The sequence below is a fragment of the Erythrolamprus reginae genome, chromosome Z, assembly GCF_031021105.1.
Source record: "Erythrolamprus reginae isolate rEryReg1 chromosome Z, rEryReg1.hap1, whole genome shotgun sequence".
Taxonomy (NCBI): Eukaryota; Metazoa; Chordata; class Lepidosauria; order Squamata; family Dipsadidae; genus Erythrolamprus; species Erythrolamprus reginae.
The window spans coordinates 57518976-57536007 of NC_091963.1; the positions used below are offsets into that span (position 1 = coordinate 57518976).

The following is a 17032-nucleotide window of genomic DNA, read 5'->3' on the forward strand; positions in this document are numbered from 1 at the left end:
ATTTAAATAAACGTATGAAAAATGTAAGATAAGAGAGAGAAAGAAAGAATAAACAAAAAGTATGCTATATATTTTGGAGGATAGAAAAAGGTTAAGATTAATAAAAATAAAAAATAATAAAAGAAGAGGAATAATAATAGAGAGGAAAAATACTCACTTAACTATAAAATAAACACTAAGCTATATTGTTAAATTGGGGGGATAAACCAAGTGAAGAAAGGGGAAAACAAAACTCTAACACATTTTAAATATCAAATTTGACTAAAAAAATTAAAGAGAAAACAACCCAAGTAGTATAAAAAAGAAAAATATAAGAGAGGAAAGGAGATTTAAGAATTTAAAATTATGTAATTTTCTATGTTAAAATTATGAAGTAAAGAAAAAATACTAATATTAAAAATAAGAATAAAAATTAAAAGGCGTATCAATAACTTTAAAAATATTTATATTATACAAAAAGAGGTAAAAATATAAAATGTTTTCTATATGGAAAAAATAAAAAGAAGAAAAAAGCAGGTTTTAAATTTTTTCCAGGATGTTCTGTCTTGGTTCTCAATCTTTTATTAGGCAAAAAAGGAAGAAATTAGGTCCAAAAATAAGTCCAAAGTCCACAGTCCACAAAAGGATGCCAAAAAAAAGTACAAAGTAGTTATGTTGCTAATATAAAAATTGAATAATATAAAATCGGAAAAAATTAAGGTGAAAAGAGTTCTAATCCATCTTTTTTAACTTGATCCTTACGCTCTTGTCATCAGTAAAAATAGTCCTTCAATAAATACCTCCAAATTAATACAAATCTTGTTCTTCTTTATTCTCTTAATTATACAGTGATCCCCCGGTCGTTGCGAGGGTTCCGTTCCAGGAGCCCCCGCAATGAGCGGGTTTTCGCGAAGTAGCGATGCGGAAGTAAAAACACCGTCTGCGCATGTGCAGACGGTGTTTTTACTCCCACAGCGCTAGCGAGGAGCTGAAGATTGGGGGCGGGGCGGCTGTTTGCCGCCAGCATGGAGGGCTTCCTAGCAGCCCCCCAAACCCGGGTTGGGGGTCCGGGGGGCGCTTGCTATCGGCGGTTTTGAGCTGAGTCCGGAAGCGAATTCGCTTCCGGACTCAGCTCAAAACCGCCGATAGCAAGCGGCAAGGAACGGCTTGTCTCGGCGCTTTCGAGCTGTCAGCTCGAAAGCGCCGAGACAAGCCGTTCCTTGCCGCTTGCTATCGGCGGTTTTGAGCTGAAAACCGGCGGTTTTGAGCTCAAAACCGGCGATACCAAGCGGCAAGGAACGGCTTGTCTCGGCGCTTTCGAGCTGTCAGCTCGAAAGCGCCGAGACAAGCCGTTCCTTGCCGCTTGCTATCGGCGGTTTTGAGCTGAAAACCGGCGGTTTTGAGCTCAAAACCGGCGATACCAAGCGGCAAGGAACGGCTTGTCTCGGCGCTTTCGAGCTGACAGCTCGAAAGCGCCGAGACAAGCCGTTCCTTGCCGCTTGCTATCGGCGGTTTTGAGCTGAGTCCGGAAGCGAATTCGCTCCCGGACTCAGCTCAAAAGCGGCGAGAATGAACGGCGTGGGCGGGCGAAGGGCGGGCGGCAGCGAGGAGTTTGCGTGGGCGGTGGGGAAACTCCTCGCTGACGCCAGCAAGAGGGGGAAGACCCAGGGAAGCCGCTGCCATCTACGCATGCGTGCCCGGCACGCATGCGTAGATGGTATTTTTGACTTCCGGGTTGAAAAATAGCGAAGTACCCTGTTCGCAATGGTTGGGGACGCAATAAACGGGGGATCACTGTAAATGTCTAATGTAGTCCAATTTCAAAAGAAGTAAAAAGATTCAAAAATTTAATCCAGCAAGATAAAATTCATTGAAAGGGAATTTAGGTCATTTGTCACGATTTCTTCTAAATTAATCCAATTAAAAGTTCATTCCAGTTATTTATGTAATATAGATAGTATATTAGAGTAATCAATCCAAATATTTGAAAATTTTAAAATCCAAACTCAATATATAATAACTAAGATGTAAAAACGTCCCTTTTTTTTTCTTTCCAAGACAAGCAGTCTAACAAAGGAAAGTAGATCCGGCTATTCTTATTTTTGCGGAAGGATTTCACTCCGAGTTACAAACTTTATTTAACTTCGCCTTTTACTTTCAAGATCTTCACTTTTCAAGTATTGGGTACCAAAAAATTACCTTGTAAGTGTTTTTCTTTTCTTCTTTCTGTAGATCTGCTTTTTGTAGACTTCTTTAGTATTTTCTTGGCTTCCTCCATAGACTGATCGCTATGGCCGCGTCTCTGCAGCCGCTGGGCGCGCGGTTCTCCATGTTACAGCTGCAGGGCTTTCCCTACCCTTCGGGGCAGTGGCGATCTGCCCCTAGGGACCCGGGAGACCCCCTGTTCTATGTCGAGCCCTCTGGGCTCAGACAAAGTGCAAAAATGCACCCTGTAGCAGGGAAAAGGAAAAGCGAAGACGGAGCGATGTCTTCGCCCACCCGGCGCGATCGAGTGTCACCCGGAAGTCTCTCCCTTGGGCTTTCTATTCACTCCACCTTCCTTTCCCTTCCTCTTCCCCTCACCCTTCTACTTTTTAAAAATTTCTCTCTTTCTTCTTTCTCCATCCTCTCCCCACCCTTTATCTCCTACCTTTCTCTTTACTCTCCTCCTTTCTTTACCCTTCCCTGTCTTCTCCACTTTCTAGAAGAGAAGAACAGAAGATCCTAACTTTTTTCTCCTCACCCTCCTTCCCTCCCACCCTCCTTCCCTCTCTCTTTTGCTGCTGTAATTACACCAAAATGCCAAAACGTGTAAAACTAATCACTGACATCTCCCACTCTTGCTTTTTCTTCTTTCCTATTAACACCTACTTTCTCCAGCTTCAGAGAGTCTCACCTGATACACAGATCTCTCTCCCGCTCCCCAAAAAGAGACAATCAACCACCACATTGCTATTTTTAGGTGACTTGTGGAATGATCTCCTAGCTGGTGCATGGCTCTGAGGTTGCTCCTTTTTTCCATAGCTTTTCATTGCTGGCCTCTTATCTACCCTTTGGAGTTTGATATTAGGGTGTATCGTTTTTTTAGACGGATTTTGGTGTGTCCGAAAATACATCCCAGTTGCCATTCTGAGCTTGTGGTTTTAATTATGCCCAATCATTCTTCTGCTAGGTTCACATAGAGATACTATGAGAGTTTTATGATAGAGAAGCAATGCTAGTCTAAGTGCTGCATTTGTTTCTTGCTTCTCTTCTGTTTTCTAAGAGAAAACAGCACAGTTGGGGAGGGGAATGAAGTGGATGCTCTATTGGCCTTTAGTTGGTTTTCCTTGTTCTCTTATGGATAAGAGGACTAAAGGGGAGGAGAGAAAAACCCTAATGGCAATCTAGGAATTTTATTATTTTCCAAGCTGATCCCTGAGTTAGGGGTGCAAGGGTCTTCAAACCTGGCAAGTTAAAGGCTTGTGGACTTCAACTTCCATTTCTGAACTAGCATGACTGGTGGAGGAATTCTGGGAGTTGAAGTCCACTAGTCTTAAAGCTGTCAAGTTTGAAGACCCCAGAGTTGGGGTTCGGAGTGCAAGGGTCTTTAAATCTGGCAAATCTTAGACTTTCAGACTTCAGCTCCCATTTCTGAGCTAGCATGACTGGAGGAGGAATTCTGGGAGTTGAAGTCAACAAATCTGTCAAGTTTGAAGTTTGTAAAAAGTGTACATGGTTTTAAAAAGTAACATAGTTGTAAAAAGTATTCTGCTTCACTCGAATTTTATTAAACAATATAATACTATACCATTTGGTTCAGAATACTTTTTTCCTTTTTTTCCTCCTCTAAAATCTAGATGTGTCTTATACACCAAAACTACGGGAGTATTAGGGATGAGATATTCCCTCCCCCCCCCCTTTCTCCCCATACAGGATGTCTATAATTGAACTCAATCTACTATCATAAGTTAAGAATAACACAAAATCTACCCTGAGGAATATGCTATTTGCAATGCATATTTCTATTTATCCAGATGATTAAAACTCACATTAAGGTGGTTTTAGTAGTATTGTTGCTTAGTTTATCATTGTAGAGATATGTCTATACAACTAGCCACCATATATTTTAAGTGCAATGAGATGACATAAAATTATTAGCTGCATCTAAAATACATCTACCTTGGAATTAATTCTGAATGAAATGCTATTGCTGCCTAAAATACAAAAAAACAAATATTTAATGGGCTACAGTTCCCTTTTGTCTATCATGTTTGAATCTCCAGGATATTCCTAGAACTCATTCTTTTAGGAGTAAATCTAAAAAGAGTGTGGCTGTGACTATTTTCTAATAAGCATTTAGTAAGAAAGCTGGAAATTTTGCTACCAATTTGCAACTTATATGCGTTTGCACAATTTCATAGTGAGCATCTTAGAACTTGCATATTAAAATGTGTGCAAAAATGCTATTGAATATTTTTCAGATACTGTAGTTGATACTGATACAAAAACTGCATTATTAAAAGGAGTAGTACAATGATTACATGAAATACTTTGATGTTTCTTTTAATTTAATAACTGAAATACACATTATAGTGTATAATAAATAAAGCTGTACTATATATTAATAGTAGAGATTTCCAATCTAGTTATGTAGCTTAGAGAATAATTGTTGCAAATACCTGTAGATTGGAGTGCAAAATCTGTCATCTGAACAACATCTTCATCCAACCTTTGTTCTAATTTTTTAAGAATTTTTTCAATATTCTGTAATGGATAAAAATAAAATTCATCCATTACTGCATCTATAACTTTGGTAAAATTAGAAAAGAAGCCAGACATGATTTTAAAAAACAAACCCAAACATTAAATGCATTCGTATATTGTGTATTGTTCTGTTGTGAGCTGCTCTGAGTCCTCAGAGAGGGGCGGCATACAAATCTAATATATCATTATTATTATTATTATTATTATTATTATTATTATTATTATTATTATTATTACTTATTATTATTATGTCAGTACAACACAGCAAACGAGATCTCTATGCTGGATTTCGTATTTCATCACCAGTCGGGCGCTTCCCAAGCACCTAGGACTGCGTGATGTAGCGACGAATTATGTTTGCCGATCCCAGTAAAGCAGCCTTTTGCAATTGACAGGTGGAGATTTTGTCAATTCCGATGGTTTTCAAATGTCCACTGAGATCCTTTGGTACTGCGCCCAGCGTGCCAAGTACCACTGGGACCACTTTCACTGACTTATGCCAGAGTCGTTGCAGCTCGATTTTTAGATCTTCGTATTTCACTAATTTCTCTAGCTGCTTCTCCTCAATTCTGCTGTCTCCTGGGATTGCGATGTCAATGATCTATACTTTCTTTTTCTCCACGATCACAATGCCTGGTGTGTTGTGCTTCAGAATTCAGTCAGTCTGAAGTCAGAAGTCCCACAGTAGTTTTGCTTGCTCATTTTCTACCACTTTTTCGGGCTTATGATCCCACCAGTTCTTTGCCATTGGTAAATGGTAGTTCCAGCACACGTTCCAGTGGATCATCTGTGCCACAGCATCATGTCTATGCTTGTAGTCAGTCTGTGCGATCTTTTTGCAGCAGCTGAGTATGTGATCGATTGTTTCATCTGTTTCTTTGCAGAGTCTGCACTTTGGATCGTCAGTTGATTTTTCAATTCTGGCTTTGACAGCATTTGTTCTAATAGCCTGTTCTTGTGCTGCCAGTATAAATTAGTCCTTCTGTCTCCTTTTTGAGTGTTCCACTTGTAAGCCATGACCAGGTCTTTTCTTTATCCACTTTGCCTTCAATCTTCTCCAAGAACTATCCATGCAATGCTTTGTTCTGCCAACTGTCCATACAACATTGAGTTACAGTTTTTCTGTACTGGTCCTTAGTTTGCTTCACCTTGAGAAGCTTCCTATTGTTGACCTCCATCAACGCTGACTCTTTGCTCCCCTTCACGTAGTCAGCTAATGCATGCTTCTCTTCTTCTACTATCTGCTTCACTTGCAAAAGTCCTCTGCCGCCTATTTTCTTTGGTAAATACAGCCTGTAAACGTCACTGCGGGGGTGTAGTGCATGATGGATTGTCATTAATTTTCTGGTTTTCCTGTCCAGGTTGTCCAGCTCTGTTTGAGTCCAGTTCACTATGCCAGCTGTGTATCTAATGAGAGGTATGGCCTATGTATTTATAGCCTTGATAGTGTTGCCACCATTCAGTTTGCTCTTCAAAATTTTTCTTGTCCTCTGGATGTACTCTTTGCTGATCACAGTTTTCACATGGCCATGCTTGATATTATCCAGTTGTAAGATGCCCAAGTATCTGTAGGCTTCTGGCTGGTGGCACTTGATGGTTCGACCATTTGGCATTTCAATGCCATCATTTTCAGTGATTTTCCCCTTTTTCAGTGCTACTGTGGCACATTTATCCAGGCCAGACTCCATGCTGATGTCATTGCTGAAGATTTGCACAGTGTTGGTTAGTGACTGTATCTCAGTTTCTGATTTTCCGTACAACTTCAGGTCATCCATATACAGCAGGTGTGAAATTTTTGGTGAATTCCTAGCAGTTTGGTAGCCTAGGTTTGTTTTCTATAGGATGAGTGACAGCGGGATTATCGCAATGAGGAATAGCAATGGGGACAAAGAGTCCCCCTGGAAGATGCCCCTTCTGATGTTGATCAGTCCATAGCTTTCATTCCCAACAAAAAGCTCAGTCTTCCAATATTTCATCGCCTTTTCTGTGAATTTCCTGATGTTTTCATTGACTCCAATGACTTCCAGGCATTTTATGATCCAGCTGTGTGGCAATGAGTCAAAGGCTTTCTTGTAGTCAGTCCAGATCATGTATAGGTTTGTTTTCCTGTTCTTACAGTTCTCCGAAATCATTTTATCAATTAGGAGCTGGTCTTTCGTACCTCTACTTCAGCGTTTCCCAACCGGTGAGACATGGCCAGGTGTGCCGCGAGAAGCTCCAGCTGGGCGGGGCGCTGCCGGCGCCCCTGCCTGAGTGTCGTCCTGTGGATGGTCTTGGGCTTCACAGTCGCTTCCTGGTTCCCTCTCCTCCCACCGCCTGTGTCTCCCGCCGTCGCCTCCACCAAGCCGTCGCCCGTTGCCGTGGGTTCCTTGAGTGGGAGCTGCCGCTTCCCTCCGTCCAGCTCAGCCACGCTGCCGTAGAAAGCACAGAGGTTATTGCCACCGCTTCTGCCTCCACTCAGGGAGCCACCATGGTCACCGCGCCTTTTCCTCTCGCTCAGCTCAACCACGATGGCTCCCTGAGTGGAGGCAGAGGTGGCGGCAATAACCTCTGCACTTTCTACGGCAGCGTGGCTGGGCTGCCTGGAAGGAAGCGGCAGCTCCGAGGAATGAGGCGCTGGCGGTAGACACAGGCGGAGGGAGGAGAGGGAACCAGGAAGCAACCGTAAAGCTCAAGACCAGCCACAGGACGACCTTCAGCCAGGGGCGCCGGGACTGCGCGCAGCCATGGTGGGAGCAGCATGAGAAAGAGAGGATTCCATCCCACGAGGAGACGCCCACCGAGCTGCAGGTCCCGCTGCCGTCACCTTCTTTCCCTCCGCCTTTTTCTCCTCATGCAGCCTGAGCCCGCCTTTGCGAGTCTGCCCTGGCTTTCGCTTCGCCCCATGATTTCCCCGCAATTTCATCCAGGCCACCTCTTGCCTCCTTTTGAACTGCGGGGAAATCTGCGGGCGAAGCAAAAGCCAGGGCGGGAGAGAAGCGCGGGGGTGGGGAAGGAGGAGAGCCCCTCAGCGCTTCCACTCCGCCAAGCTGCCTGCTTGTCCTCGTGCCTCGTTGCTACCTCCTGCCTTTTTCCAGGGGCCTTTGGAAGTCACCCAGGGAAGGGGGGGGATTGGGGGTGGCTGCAGCGGCTTCTCATCCTCCTCATCCGGCTGCTAACGCCCGCCCGGCCCCTCTTGCAGTCCCTTCACCGAGCGCTTTTGTCCCAGGCTGTCAGCGAAAGGGCTACAGGACAGGCGGGGCAGGCGTTCTTCTCACAGCTGAGGCAGGATTTGGAATGTCGGGGGTGTGTGCGTGCGGGCTCCGCATCCCCCTGCCACCCGGAACATTTAAAATAAGAAAAACCTTCGCCGGCCTCCGCAGAGAAGAAAGGAAGAGAGAGAGAGCAAGAGAGACATAGCAAGAGAGGCAGAGAGAGAGAGAGACAGAGAAAGAGAGAGAAAGAAAGAGAGCTAGCAAGAGAGACACAGAAAGAGAGACAGAGAGAGAGAAAGAGATAGCAAGAGATAGCAAGAGAGAGAAAGAGAGAGATAGCAAGAGAGGCAGAGAGAGCAAGGGAGAGAGAAAGACATATAGGGAGGGAAGGAGGGAGAAAGAGAGCAAAAAAGAGAGGAAGAAAGAAAGAGGGATGGAGAGAGAGAAAGAAGGAAAGGAAGGAAGAGAGAGAAAGAGTGAGGGAGAAATAGAGCAAAATGGAGGAAGATTTTTTTTTTGTCAAAACTTTTCTTTAGCCACCCCCCCACCCCCCCGTTCAGTGTTCCCCAGGATTTTGAAAATATGAATAATGTGCCGCGGCTCAAAAAAGGTTGGGAAACACTGCTCTACTTTATCTTTTATTGCCCTTTTGCTCCACTGGCATGATGTCATTTTCTTCTAGGTAGTGCTGAATTCTGTCAGCTATGATACCTGTCAGCAGTTTGAGCATGGTTGGCAAACATGTTATTGGCCTGTAGTTTCCTGGTATGGCTCCTTTCATTGCGTCTTTCTGTATTAAATATGTCCTGCCAGTTGTAAGCCATTCACTAATATTTCCTGTCTGCAGCATTTTGTTGAACAATTCAGCCATTTTTGCAGGCAGGCTGGTCAGGTATTTCAGCCAAAAACCATGCACCTCATCAGTGCCAGGGGATGTCCAGTTCTTTACCCTCTTCACTCTTTCTGCAATCATTTCAGGTGTTATCTCCAGCTGCTGCATATTGCTCCCTGAGAATTCCTTTTCAAACTCCTTTATCCACCCAGCAGTCCTGTTATAGTCCTTTTCGACCTCCCAGAGATCTTTCCAGAACTTTGTTGTTATTTTCATCTCTGGCTTTTTAATTTTCTTATCTGTTTGCTGATGCAGGTTCTGGTAGAACTGCCTCGGGTTGTATTGAAATGTTTGATTCTGCCTGTACTGGGTGATCCTAGATTCATATCGCTCAATTTTCCTGGCTGTGGCTGTTATCTGCTGCTTTACAATTTCCAGACCTTCCTCGATCTTTCTTGTACTAAGCCAGTACTTTTTTGTCAAATAGTCTTTGAACTTCTGATTGTTAAGTTTCTGCTCCTTAATGTTCTTCAAGTTACTTGCATCTGATCTCAAGCTTTTGATTTTCAATTCTAGTTGGATTTTCCATTTTGGTTTTCCAGTTGGTTTCTGTTGCAGTAACCCTAGTTCTTCAGTTACTATCACAGCTGTACTGTAGGCAAGCTGATTCAATTCTTCAATTGAAGTTACATTGACAGTTGCAAGTGCAGTGTTAATGTCTTCCGCCAGTGGGACAAGTCATTTTTTGCTTATGTTTTTTAAGGGTGGCAGTCTCTTTCGCTCTGCATTGGACCCCGCATGAGCAAGTATTTGGTCTTTAAGTTCTTGCTGCCTTTGAGTTATAGTGTCAAGTGTCTCATCTGCAGCTTCTTGCTGTCTTTCCAAATTTTCATCAGGTTCCAGTTGTGCAGTGACTCCAGATCTTATTGGAGCTTCTGCTGGTGCCAGATCAGATTTTGGTGTTTCTATTTTGCAAATTTTCTGTATTTCTTCTAATTCGACTTCACTGAACATTTGGTTGCTGATTATGAGTCGTCGCTGATCGGCCAGTTGAAGTTCCGTTATTTTTGAGTCTGCATATTCTTGTTTCCATAATTGGTACATCCGTCTTTGATATCCGCGTTTTCCAGGCTCCGAGTTGTAATAACAGTTCATGATTGTGCGATTCTCTGACATTGAGAATTTCTGTCGCTTTTTGATTTGTAAGCTTTGTTTGTTTTGTTCCTATAGCTCATTTGTCGATGGCTGCCCAGGTTCCACAGCAGCCACCACAGTCCTTTTTATCCTGGGCGACGACCGAGCCAGTATGGACTTCTTTTTGTTTTGTCTCTCCATTAGTTTAAATGGGTTAGGTACGTTTAGTCTGGCTCCTCTGCTTTGACCACTCCAGCAAGGTTAGACCTACCAGTAGTTTACACTACCAACGGCCCAGCTCTCAGCTTCATTGAAGCATACAAGCCCCACTACCACGACAAGGCATATCCATCAGTGGGGATTATATTATTATTATTATTATTATTATTATTATTATTATTATTATTATTATTATTATTTTTTAACCGATCTTGGTGGAAGGCTGAGTCAGTCTTGATCCTGGTGAGATTCAACATGCCAAACTGATAGCAGCTAGTGATCAGCAGTAGTTGTCTGCAGTATTGCACTCTAATTTAACTATTGTGCCAATGCAGCTCATATGATACATACATCATTTATGACATGGATTGTTATTCCACAATTGGCACAGGTAATAAACAATGACACACAAATACAAAATAGAAAAATCCATGCATCGTGCCTTCAGTCTGTTTGATTTCATTGTGCTGTTGCAATTTACGTAGGCTCAAACTGGAAGATTTACCGTATTTTTCGGTGTATAAGATGCACCTTTTTACTTCAAAAAAGTGTGTCAAAAACTGGGTGCATCTTATACACCAAATGTTGCTGAGGGCGCCTGGCATCCCTTGGTGGGAGGCTGGCAACTCAGCCCTAGGGATGCCCCAGAAGGCGGGAGATTGGAGTGGGGGCTGATGGAGCTGAGCCCCCTCTGGCAGGACGATCAGTGCCGCACTGTGGCTCTCCTCTGCGGCTGGATGCACCGAGGGAAATCCTCCTCAAGAGAGGCTCCTGGAGGTTCTGTTCTGCACCCGGCAGCAAGGGTGGCAGGAACAAGAGGAGCGTGATGAGCAGCAGCACCCGGAACCTCGTGTCCACGCTGCTGATGCCGCCGACACAATTGTGTCACCACCGGAACTGGCTAACTCAGGGGCATGGCCCCTCGTTCCTGCCACCCAGAGGGAGCCACTCATGAGGAGGATTCCCCTTGGCACATCCAGCTGCAGAGGTCCGCAGTGTGGCGCTGATCACCCCGCGGCAGGGGGCTTGGCTTCATCAGCCCCCACTCCAATCGCCCACCTTTGGGGGCATCCCCAGGGCCGAGCTGCCAGCCTCCCATCAAGGGCTGCTGGGTGGCCTCGCAACTTTCCTAAACTGTGGAGAACCGGGCAAGGCGTCCCCTCAGCACATCTTGGGGGGCAGAGCCCGGCCAGAGACAGATTGCAGCATAGAGCCCAGGAGAAGAGACGATCCTGTTTGGCTGGTGAAAAACCCAGGAATGGTGCTGTTCTGCGTGAAACTGGAGAAGAAGCTCAGAAGAAGTAGGTTAGGCTGCTGGCTTGTCCCCAGAGAGACAGATACAGAGGGAAAGATAGGGAGGAAAGTGAAAGGGGGAGGGAATGTGAGAGAAAAGGAGAAAGAGAAAAATGAGAAACAGATGGAGGAAAAGGAAGAACAAACAAAATGAGAGAGAAATGAGGGAATGAATGAGAATGAGAGAGGGAGATGAGGGAAAAGAATGAGAGAGAGAAGGGGAGAGAAAGAAAAAGGGAGAGGAAGAGGAGAGAAAAACAGAAATAAAAGTGAGATAAATGAGAGCAAAAAGAGATAGAGAGACACAAATGATAGCAAAAAGGGGGAGAGATAGGGAGAGGTACATAGAAATGAGAGAGACCTGGAGGGAGAAAATGAGAGACAGGAAAAAGGGAGAGAAGTGGAGAGAAAGAAAAAAAAAGTGAAAGAGAGAGGGAGGGAAAGAGATGAAGGAAGGAAGGAGGAAAGAAGGAAGGGAGACGTTTCCCATAAAATACACCGGGAACCACAAACCCACCCCCCTCGTGGCTGGAGAGGTTACTATTACACTGCACACCAAGACAACTAGACACAAGAACAGTTTTTCCCCAAACTCCATCACTCTACTAAACAAACAATTCCCTCAACACTGTCAAAGTCTGCACTTCTATTTCTATTAGTTTTTTCTCATCATTCCTATCACCCATTTCCTTCCACCTAGGGCTGTATGACTGTAACTTGTTGCTTGTATCCTAAGATTTTTATTAATATTGTTTCATCATTGCTTATTTGACTTATGACAATCATTAAGTGTTGAACCACATGATTCTTGACAAATGTATCTTTTTCTTTTATGTACACTGAGAGCATATGCACTAAAACAAATTCCTTGTGTGTCCAATCACACTTGGCCAATAAAGAATTCTATTCTATTCTATTCTACTATTACTATTTAATACTACATAATTTGGTTCAGAATACTTTTTCCTTGTTTTCCTCCTCTAAAATCTAGGTGCGTCTTATACACTAAAAATACGGTAGTAAAAGAACCTGAACAATATTAATGGTGTTTATTTTTTTCATTATTTGTAAAGAACTGGTAATACACATAGCTATAACATAGTTTATATATATAAGATGGGTACTGATCAGAGGGAACAGTAAGATAGGGATGGTAGGCATGGCCATGCGCTTATGCGCATCCCTTATTGACCTCTTAGGAATTGGGTGAGGTCAACAGTGGACAGTTTAAGGATAAAATCTGGGGGGTTAGTTGATGAAACCCCAGAGTCAGGTAGTGAGTTCCAGGTATTAACCACTCTGTTGTAAAAGTCGTATTTTCTACAATCAAGTTTGGAACTGTTCACTTTGATTTTGTATCTGTCGTGTGCTCGTGTATTGTTGTGGTTGAAGCTGAAAAAGTCATTTACAGGAAGGGCATTATAGCAGATAATTTTATGAGCCGAAGGCGACATGGTTCTAAGCTTTCTAAGGCCAGGATTTTAAGTCTAGTTGCGTAAAGTATACTATTGTGGGTAGAGGAGTGGAGGGCTCTTCTCATAAAGTATCTCTGGACACTTTCTAATATATTTATGTCCAATATGCAATGTGGGTTCCAGACAGATGAGCTGTATTCAAGAGTTGGTCTGGCAAATGTTTTGTATGCTCTGGTTAGTAGTGGGATATTATGACAGTTGACAGTTGTAATACAACTGTCAGACGACGGTTTTTAACATCAAGCTGGGTTTAACAAGGGATTTGTCCCTTGTTTGTACCCCTGCCCCAGGGAGTTCCTTCTTCCAGAGATCTGCTTTTGGTATGTCTGAACTATTGCATTAGCTGCTAGCTACCTTCAGAGCAAGCGGTGGAGAGGAGCTGAGAGGGGAGGACAGGAGAATTAGCTATGCTCCTGGTCTGAGTCTTAGGGCTAGGTGACAGTGATAGCGTTGGGCATTTGGTTCCTAAAGTTAGCAGTTGGGGACGGCATTTTTTAAAACAATGTTTGACTTCTTTGAACTGGGGAGCCCCTACACCAAGATGACACTGCCGAGCCGCCCGGTGAGAGCAGTCAGCAGAGACAGCCTTAGAGGCCACAATAACATGACAGACCGAGAAGATCTTGAACTGAGCCGATGCAGCTGAGCTGTCGGGTGAAAGCTGCCAGAGAAAGCAAACGCCCTGAAATTCTGCCTCCATCTTCTAAGGTTGCATTACTATTACTATTAGTCTTCTCATTCCAGTTATGACTATACTGTAAGTTGTTGCTTGTATCCTTATGATTTATATTGATGGTTTCTTTATTGCTGATTTGACCCCTATGCCAATCATTAAGAGTTGTACTTCATGATTCTTGACAAATGTATTTCTTTTTTTGACGAATGTATCTTTTTTTAATGTACACTGAGAGCGTATGCACCAAAGACAAATTACTTGTGTGTCCAATCACACTTGGCTAACAAAAGAATTCTATTTCAGCTTCAGGATGTTCAGCCTAATACAATGTTTTTCAATCAAGTTTCCGCCAGAAATCTGGCAAAACCAAAGGGTTCCCCTGAAGAAAAAGTTGAAAAACACTGGCCTAGACCCTAGAGCATTGAGATTCTCTTCCTATTGAGACTCTCTCTGATATCTCTCTGATTCTATGCTGGCTTGTCTACATGACTATTCCATGGTAAGGACTACTGTGTATAGTAAGAACTAAGAAAATGAAGAATAGATATGACCTGATACCCCGGAAATTGCAGAGTAAGAAAGAAGTCAGAATGGAAATGAAAAAGATTCTGTATTTTGGTAAAAAGAGGGGGAAGGAGAAAATATATGGGTTTAACATGATAAGAAAATCAATAAAATTTATTAAAAAAAAAAAAAAACATGATAAGAAATAAAAGATTGGCAAAGAAGATATTTTGAGAGAGATGACAGGTTATTAAATAGAATAGAATAGAATAGAACAGAACAGAATTCTTTATTGTCCAAGTGTGATTAGACACACAAGGAATTGGTCTTGGTGCATATGCTCTCAGTGTACATAAAAGAAAAAGATATATTTGTCAAGAATCATGAGGTATAACACTTAATGATTGTCATAGGGGTCAAATAAGCAATGATGAAACAATCAATATTAATAAAAACCTTAGGATACAAGCAACAAGTTACAGTCAGACAGTCCTAAGTGGGAGGAAAAGGATGATAGGAATGATGAGAAAAAATAGTAGAAATAGAAGTGCAGTTTTAGTAAAAAGTTTGACAGTGTTGAGGGAATTATTTGTTTAGTAGAGTGATGGTGTTCGGGGGGAAAACTGTTCTAGAATTATACAGAAATACTTAGATCATTGGATTATTGAAACTTGGGAAAGATAATGTTAATGAAGTGATAAATATTTGAATAATAATTGATTATGACTTGGAATGAAATATTATAATATTATGATGATTATTAATTGAAGATTTAAAATAATGGTTTGGTTAATATTTATATTGTTATAATATTGTTATAATAATAGAGTTTAGTTTTTTCTTTCATTATTTTGCTTTTCTTTCTCTTTTTTCCTTTTCTTTTTTCTTTCCCTTCCTTTTCTGATTGGTAAATTTGATTTTATTAGTTTGGCACAATATGATTTCTATCAATAAAATCTTATGAGATCTCTTACCCATCTTGTAATGCCTTTGCTTATATATTGTTCTAGTATTTGATCAACCGTGTTGTAGGCAATATAATTCATAGTCAGTTTTTGTTCTTGAAGTTCTATTTGCAGCTTTTGCTTCTGCTCCTTCAGAAATTGGATTTGAAGTGCCTTTGATTTTAAAATGTAATTAGCTTTCCTAGGAAAAATAATAAAGGGAAATGATGCATAGGACTGTTCTTCATATCCTTCACTGAGTTTATAATTTCACTTCCAAAACTATGAAATGTAGTAATAACAATTCTCAAAATTTAGAAAATACATTTTATCTATATATTACATTGATATGATTGCATTATGAAAAGAATGACTAATCTTGGTCCTTACCTTAACATAATATTAATTTAACACTGTTCATTAAATAACTTTTACAGAGGAACAAACATGTTGTACTTTATTTCCTGCTTTTTAAAATCTAACTATAGTTCAAGAAAAACCCAGCTGTTATACAGTTAAACAGGCAGGTTACAGCAGACAACTTCAGTCAGTGGAAACAAGCCTGAGCAAACACTGAAGCCATCCATTAAGTAGTACCACAATGGCACTGTTATGAAGAATAAGGCAGAAAGGGGGGAAATTATTTAATCAGAGCAGTGATTTAACCATTATTACAATGATTTTCTAATAATCACCGCATTAGTAGAGGCTAATATGAATAATTGTCATTCTTGGTTTGTGTGTTATTCCACAAGCAGAAGTAGAGATACTTGCAAACTATCAGCAGAAAATAATTTTGATGTTTTCTTACTTTAAGGATCTCAGGTCTTTGGTTCCACTCTATACATCAAGGGGGAAAAAAACAAATCCAAATTAAAATATGCATATTGTTTATTTTAAACTGCAGATAGGAAATTTAATTGAGATAAGGACCGTTGAAACTTACCTGAACGGTCTTCTCGATGCACTGCAAGGAGAGTCCAGGATGGGTAATTCTCAATCTGATTGGTCGGGACTGAGTTTAATTTAAATATTAGGGAGGCACCGCCCCCCTTAGCCCTCCAGTCTAAAAGAAACGAAGGAGCAGTAAAACTAACAAACTTTATTAAAATATGCAAGATAACCAGAATATCATAAAGAACAAACACAACCTTCCAATAGTAACCCCGGTCCCGAATTCGGGCGGGTCTGGACTCTCCTTGCAGTGCATCGAGAAGACCGTTCAGGTAAGTTTCAACGGTCCTTCTCCAATGCACTTGCAAGGAGAGTCCAGGATGGGATATACCCAAGATATTAACCAAGGGAGGGAGAAGGTCGGACCGGGGGCTCTGAAAACGAACACACCCGCTGCAATACCCTCCTCCCAAAGGCAGCTTCCGCAGAAGCAAAGGAGTCAATCCGATAGTGTCTGACAAATGAGGACGGAGCCGCCCAAGTGGCCGCCCTACAAATGTCCTCTAGTGAAGCCTGAGTCCTCCAGGCCGCTGTAGTGGCCGTACTGCGTGTAGAATGTCCAGTAATTCCCTGTGGTACAGGGGATCCCTTAGTCCGGTAAGCCTCCTTGATGCATTCACACAACCAGCGGCTTACTGTCCTAGAAGAGACCCTGGTGCCCAGCGTCCTAGTAGCAAAGGACACAAATAAGGCCTCTGATACCCTGAAGTCCTGAGTCCTGCAGATATAAATTTTTAAAGCTCGTCTCACATCGAGCTTATGCCACCGCAGCTCCGAAGGGTGAGTCCCATGGGCACAGAAGTCCGGTAGCACTATCTCCTGTGCCCTGTGGAATGTAGAGTTGATCTTTGGCAGAAAGGCTGGGTCCAGTCTTAAGACCACTCTATCTGGGTGAAACCTACAGAGGTCCTCTCTGATGGAGAAAGCTGCAATCTCAGAGACCCTCCTAGCAGAAGTGATCGCCACCAAAAAGGCAGTCTTGAGAGTTAGCATTCTAAGAGGTATATGGCGGAACGGTTCGAATGGAGGACCAGTTAAAGCGTGTAGCACCAAGGACAAATCCCAGGAAGGGAACCGATGTA

General features: G+C 42.3%; 1 protein-coding gene across 4 annotated transcripts in view; it reads right to left on the bottom strand.

Annotated features, from left to right (window-relative positions):
* LOC139175813 (SUN domain-containing protein 3-like) overlaps positions 1-17032 on the bottom strand; it is a 91237-nt gene that overhangs the window by 21881 nt on the left and 52324 nt on the right. For all 4 annotated transcript variants that reach the window (XM_070767110.1, XM_070767111.1, XM_070767112.1 and 1 more), the window contains exons 7-9: positions 15808-15836; positions 15027-15198; positions 4641-4725 (exon numbers count right to left, since the gene is read on the bottom strand). In XM_070767110.1, the coding sequence (XP_070623211.1) occupies positions 4641-4725; positions 15027-15198; positions 15808-15836 (286 nt within the window). The remainder of the gene's footprint in view (positions 1-4640; positions 4726-15026; positions 15199-15807; positions 15837-17032) is intronic.